Source organism: Salvia miltiorrhiza, chromosome 3 (assembly GCF_028751815.1).
Source record: "Salvia miltiorrhiza cultivar Shanhuang (shh) chromosome 3, IMPLAD_Smil_shh, whole genome shotgun sequence".
Taxonomy (NCBI): domain Eukaryota; kingdom Viridiplantae; phylum Streptophyta; class Magnoliopsida; order Lamiales; family Lamiaceae; genus Salvia; species Salvia miltiorrhiza.
The window spans coordinates 60,256,617-60,263,423 of NC_080389.1; the positions used below are offsets into that span (position 1 = coordinate 60,256,617).

The 6,807-nt window shown below is 36.7% G+C and overlaps 2 protein-coding genes across 2 annotated transcripts; one reads left to right on the top strand and one right to left on the bottom strand.

Moving 5' to 3' along the window:
• Positions 1 to 2,027: 2,027 nt before the first annotated feature.
• Positions 2,028 to 2,783, top strand: LOC131019081 (uncharacterized). Its single transcript, XM_057947764.1, has one exon. It carries the CDS (start codon positions 2,028 to 2,030, stop codon positions 2,781 to 2,783), a length of 756 nt encoding a protein of 251 aa, XP_057803747.1.
• Positions 2,784 to 4,340: 1,557 nt separating this feature from the next.
• Positions 4,341 to 5,177, bottom strand: LOC131015011 (protein GLUTAMINE DUMPER 5-like). The gene has a single exon (XM_057943206.1). The coding sequence runs from the start codon at positions 5,017 to 5,019 to the stop codon at positions 4,489 to 4,491; it is 531 nt and encodes a 176-aa protein (XP_057799189.1). The 5' UTR covers positions 5,020 to 5,177; the 3' UTR covers positions 4,341 to 4,488.
• Positions 5,178 to 6,807: the final 1,630 nt, after the last annotated feature.

The window sequence follows — 6,807 nt, forward strand, 5'->3', positions numbered from 1 at the left end:
ATGGGACACAAAAGATGAGCTCTCGGGTTTAGGGGATGAAGAAATTGTAAAGAGAAATGAGACTTCGGCGCAGCTGCTTCTACAACTTAGGCACCGAGATTCCTTTCTTGCTCAAAAGGCGAAGACCCGGTGGTTGAAGGATGGAGATATTAACAGCGGTTTTTATCACAAAGTTATCAATGGAAGACGTGTTAAGAATGATCTTGCTGGACTTCAAATCAAGGACAGATGGATAGATGAACCTAATGAGGTTAAAAAGGTGATCCGAGATCATTTTGAAGCTCAATTCAAACAACGAGGGGGAATCAAACCCAATCTTCCGACTGATTTTGTTCAAAAAAAGATCACAACAGACATGACACAACTTCTGGATGCTCAGTTCACCGAGGAAGAGGTTAAAGCAGCTGTGTGGAATTGTGACGTGAATAAAAGTCCCGGACCCGACGGCTTCAATTTCCATTTTTTAAAAAAATGCTGGGAAATTGTTAAAGAGGACCTGATGAAAGTTATGTCTGACTTTCATTCAAACGGCATTATTCCACGTGGATGCAATCCTTCGTTCACTGTTCTTATCCCGAAAAAAGAAGCAGCTTCTGTATTGAAGGACTACAGGCCAATCTCACTCATCAATTGCCTTTACAAAGTGATCGCGAAAGTGCTCGCTTCCAGATTGAAACAGGTAATGAAGTTTATTATTACTGATTGTCAAAGTGCTTTCATCGAGGGGAGATTTATTTTGGATGGGGTAATTGTGTTGAATGAAATTATTGAGGATGCCAAAAAGAGAAAGAAAGGGGTTACTCTTTTTAAAGTGGATTTTGCTAAGGCTTTTGATACAGTTGATTGGGATTTCCTGGATTTTATGCTCGAGAAAATGAACTTTAGTCAAAGATGGAGAAGTTGGATTTCGGGGTGTCTTAGATCTGCCAGGACTAATGTTCTGGTGAACGGGAGTCCGTCGGGTGAGTTCCAAATGGAGAGAGGGCTCAGGCAAGGTGATCCCATATCACCTTTCCTTTTTCTTATCGTGGCGGAAGGCATCAACATTATCACGGACAGAGCGACACAAAGAGGTTTACTGGACCCCGCTGTTATTGGGAATAAGGTCAAAATCTCTCATCTTCAATACGCCGACGATACTATTTTTGTGGCTTCCGGGAAAGAAGGCAATGCTTGGGCTTTCAAATGTATCCTAAAACTCTTTGAAGTTTTATCGGGTCTCAAAGTTAACTTTGAAAAAAGCAATGTCTTTGGTATTGGGTTACCCAGCCCAGTGTGTTCCCAGATGTCGTCGGTCCTCAACTGTAAAGTCGGAACTTTACCCACAAAGTACTTGGGCATTCTCATCGGGGCTCGAATGTCTAGAGTGTCAGACTGGAGTTATTTGGAGGTAAAGATTAAAAAGAAAATTGGCATGTGGAAGAATAGAAAACTCTCGATGGCAGGAAGGATTACTCTTGTTAGATCGGTTCTTTGCTCCATTCCGATCTACCATTTGTCGTTCTCTATCATTCCTAGACGCATCTTTGCAGGTATTCGATCCCTTTTGAGCAACTTCATTTGGGGAGGGGATTGTGGTGAGTCGAGGAAGATTCATTGGATCAAATGGGACACCATCTGTGCCGATTTTGAAAATGGAGGACTTGGAATCAAAGATCTTGAAAAGTTCAATAAAGCTCTCATGGTCAAATGGATCTGGAGATTCTTTTCTGAGAGGGAGTCTCTTTGGGCTAGGGTGATGATGGCAAGCAAAGGAGAGATCGAATGGGATGATGGTGGATTCAAACTCCAAAGAAACAGGGCTTCAAACTCAGGGAAGGGCTTCAAACTCAGGGTGGTGGAATAAAGTATTGGGTCTGAGTTCGGGGGTTGGAGGAAGTTGGTTTAGGGAGAATATGATGATACATGTAGGGGAGGGAAACTCGATCCTTTTTTGGCACCACTGTTGGGCAGGAGATAAGACGCTGAGAGACCGCTTTCCTAGATTATTCCATCTTTCCAATAATCAAGGAGCAAGTATCAAAAACATGGGGGAATGGGTTGATGGAGTGTGGGTGTGGAAGTTAGAGTGGAATCGGGAGATTCGAGACAGAGATGCACATCATATTAATAACCTTCAAGTTTTTCTTGATGATTATTCTGTAAAAGTTGGCGAAGCAGATGGCTGGAAATGGAAGCTTACTTCAAATGGAATTTTCAATGTCAACTCCGCTTACAAAGCGATCTGCCATCACTCCTGCTCAAACACCCAACAAATTTATATTCCAGAGTGTAGTAGTATTTGGAAATCAGCAGCCCCTTACAAGGCGAAGGTTACAGCCTGGAGAATCCTGATGGGTAGGATGCCTACTTGTGATAATTTGATCAGAAGACAGATCGAAATTCCTGCGCCGGAAGCTGTCTGTGTGTTCTGTCAAAACCAGGTGGAAACCTGTAACCATCTGCTTTTCTCCTGCAACAAATCCGCCGAAATCTGGTACGACGTTATCTTTTGGCTTGGTAAAAAATCAGTTTTTCATTGCTCTGCTCGGGAACATTTCACGGCTTTCATGAACATTGGAGATAAGGGGGATGGTTATTTTCTGAGAAGTGTTTGGCTCTGCATTGTTTGGTGCATTTGGAAGTGTCGAAACGAATGCAAATTCAACCAGGGTCAATGGAACAAAGACAAAATGATCCGAGAGATTAAGACGAGGCTATGGACTTGGAAGACGGCTTACAACCTGAAAAACTCTACTGGCGATTTCAGATCTTGGTTTTCAGGTTTTGGTATTCTTGGATAATTCGAACTGGTTGTAGTTGCGGTTTGAGGTGCTTCTTCTTTTTCTTGTTGCTTTGGTTTTGCTGCTCTTCTATTCTTTTTTCTGTTGTACCCTTACCCTTCTTTGGTACCCCTGGTACCTTGAGTTTTAATACAATTTGACACCTTTCCTGATCAAAAAAAAAAAGCTAGGTATAATGATTCAACTTCCTTCGTTGTAGATATAGGAGTATTTCATTTTCACTGGTTTTTCCTAGTTACTCCCTCCGTCCACTAATTCAAGGCCTTCTTTCCTTTTTGGGACGTCCACCAACTCAAGGCCTATCCATTTTTAGTAAGTTTTTATTTATATTTAATTGGTGGGTCCCAAAACAATACACTTTTTCTCCACTCAACTAATAAACAATACATTAATTGTGGGTCCCTTTCTCCACTCAACTAATAAAAATACACTTTTTCTTAAAACCCGTGTTTTGCTCCTTAGGTCATGAATTAGTGGACGGAGGGAGTATATTTTTATGATAAAACCTCTACTTCCTTTTCTCCATTTTGAGAACCAAAGGTTCTTAACTTCATTATGTTAAAAGGGTTAAAAGTAAATGAATAAAAACTAGTAACAAAAGTCTAGTAGTATAACAAAATGAATGAACTTGTAGTCAAAGATTATGAATTCAAATATATGTATATCACTAATATTATCGATCGATTCAATGATATAAGAATTTTTAGTGTAGTTTGCCTCTCTCTTTTTGATAAATTACATAAGTAAATAATTAATAAATTTTAAAGAGTGCACAACAGAAGATTCGAACCCAGAACCTCAGATTTTGAGCATTAACCTCCTAACGCTAGGTCAACACACGCACCAATAATTTGCCTTTTGATGTGGCTGGTATATAATGCTAGAGCTAGTTTACACAGAAGCGAACTTAATCAAAATACTCCACAAATAATAAATGCGAGCATCCCTCGTTACATAAAAAAAACAAAACTTAAAAAGGTTAATGATGAAATGCTCAAATTTGATTTTGAGTTACCTAAAATTGGGATGGTTTGCATCTTGAAACTCGAAATACATGTGAACAAATGAGCCAACTAAAGTGCATTATTTGAAGCCTTTTTTTTTCCAGCTCAAAAGCAACAAATTTAAAGCATGCAATTATGCAACACTCGAAAGGCCAAAGCATGCCCTGCTTCCTGGTGGGCCACCACCTTGCTCCGACCACTCTTACGCCGCCGCCGGTAGCCGAATCCGGCAACTCCATGAGTCACAAACACAAATATATACATACATATCTATATATATATGTATAATGGCACACCATTAATTAATTAAGAAATTAAAAGGAACTCCCCATTAATTAAGAATATATACTTTTGATCATTTTCTTAGTCTTATCCTCTTCGCCAGCACAAAATATGTTAGTGCTTGATGACAACTTCATTTTTTATGCATCATTCTCATCAACTTGCAAAGACAAGATTAATATGATTCTAGCTTAACTGTATAATATTACTTGTATTTGCTAATTTATTTAATTATCTATTCTAAATTAAATAACATCTTTAAACAAATGACTAATGTTTCCAAACTGAAGCTGCTCATCTCATTAGAAAATGTACATTTTCTCGGATCACAAAATTGAGCCTCAACTCAAACCCAAAACAAGAAGAAGCAGAAAAAAAAATTCAAAAAAAAAAATTCATAGCCCTAATAATAGTTTTCATTAACTAATATTTGATTGATTTTGCTCTTGGCTTAATTGGGAGTGATCTCCATTTTCTTGCACATATTTATCATCTTTCTTCACCTTTTCTTCTTCTTCTTCTTCTCCTGCAACTTTTCCTTTATTCTCGAGTTTTTCATCATCGAAAGAAGCAGTTTTGCTAGAAATAGGTGTGGCGAGGTAAGTAGGCTTCACTTCACCCGCCATGATGACTAAAAACTTCTCTTCGAAAACCGGCAGCGCCTTCTCGGCGGAGCCGCCCTCGCCTTTCTCGGCGGCGCCGCCCTCGACGTCTCCGTCGCGGCCTTCTTCTCCGTTGGAGAGCTTCCAGTAGGAGCAGGCGAGAATGAGGAGGGCGAAGGCTATCAAGCCCAGCATCGCCGCCAGCCCGCCGAAGAGGTACGGCACCGGGGAGTGCCACGGCGAGCGCTGGATGGTGGCCGGCGGCGAGAACGTCGCCTTCGCCGTCGTGGCGGCTTCCGCGGCTGTCATTTTAGTTGTGGAGTGAAATAAGTTGCCACCGCTTCTCATTTTCTTTTTTTTTTGGGTTTAGGTTTTGGAGTGGAGAAGTGGAAATAATTGAGAAGATTTAATTTAAGAGAGAAAATTGTGTTGTGTGTTTGAGAAAAGGGGAGAAGGTGCGTGCCTATTTATACACAAGGGTGGAGTATAATTAATGTGCTTAGGTCACTTTGCAATTTGGAAAAATTTTATTATTGGATTTGATGTTTTATGTGGTGACCACTCGAATGTGTTTCGATATCTATGTGTATACGGATAGTGCATCTAATATTTGATTTCATATTTTAATGCCATGTAATAAAAAACAATTTAAATTAGTTCCTAACGCATCTGAATTTTAGTTGCACGGAATACTCTTTCTTTAGATATCACTAATTAATTAGTGCTCAATCATATACTAGTATGTGATTCGTGCGATACACAATGAACATCGAAATTAAATAATATATTTAAATAAATAAATATAAATATTAAATAAAATTAAAATATAAACATATATAAAATATATTTTAAAAATAAAATAAAATAAAATAAAATAATTCATGTCAATTACTCAATAAAATCATGAATTTGAAAATACAAATTTTCAACTTTGTATAAAGTGTAATGATAATTACAATTATTAAATAAGTTTAAAAATTATTCAATAATGAAAGTTAGCATTACGCATTATTATTATAAAGTATTACACGTCATAATAAATAAATAAATATTTTCATACACAAACATAAATAAAAATCTGTAAAATTTTAATGAAAAGAGATAAATAAAATATTTTAAATTTTAATTTTTTTTTCATAATTTATTTGTTTTAAATTCATTTTTCATGATTTTTATACTATATTAAATTTAAGTTGCATATTGAATATTTTTTCATGAATCAAATTTGGCGATCTTTATAAAAGAATTAAAATATAAAAAAAGGAAATATAAAAATAGTACTCCCTCCGTCCCACGAATCTTGAGCCACTTTTCTTTTTCAGTCGTCCCACGAATCTTGAGTCATTTCTTTATATGACAAAAAAATATCCCTTTATTCACTTTTTCACCTATCACACTTAACTCATTAAATATTTTCTTAATTCTCGTGCCCAAAAGAATTGACTCAAAGATTCGTGGGACGGAGGGAGTATAGTAGAAAAATTGGTGGGAGAAGATAGAGAAAAAAGAGAGGGAAAAAACTCATATTTTCTATATTATATAATTTATATTAGATGTATCGATTAAACAATTATGCGAGGCACAAATCTATACGAGAATATTTCATGGATTCATCGATAAAATAAAGTAAAAGGAAATATATTGAGTGCCAAGTTTCCAACCCCTTAAGAAACTTATTACGCAAGTTATATACTTATTAACATATATGTGAAGATTATATAATTAAGCCACAAAATTGAGAAAAATTTATATTGTGGGAGTTGGGCAGCCATGGGCCCTTGGCCATGTTATGTTTAACATGCATGAGGGAATTAAGGTCCCATGTGTTTCAAATCAAAGAAGAAGACAATGAGAAACCGGAAATTTGCAGTTGTCACCTAATTAAGTAAAATAATCTTGCTAAACGAAATGCTAAAATTCTTTAAAATAATTTTTATGTTTAAAGTACGTATTTGCAAGTTATATGTTTTCCTTGATATGTATATATATTTTAAGGTGCTGGTAATGCATTTTAATATCTATACATGATATGATATGATGTACTTTTAAAACGGTCGAATTTTCGCCAACCAACACTAGAATGGATTCTTAATTTCGTGAAACTGACAATTTTCTGCTAAAAATTCTGATTCTAGC

Coding starts and splice junctions, on each gene's coding strand:
- LOC131015011 (XM_057943206.1), bottom strand. CDS start 5,019: ATGAGAAGCGGTGGCAACTTATTTCACTCCACAACTAAAATGACAGCC.
- LOC131019081 (XM_057947764.1), top strand. CDS start 2,028: ATGGGGGAATGGGTTGATGGAGTGTGGGTGTGGAAGTTAGAGTGGAAT.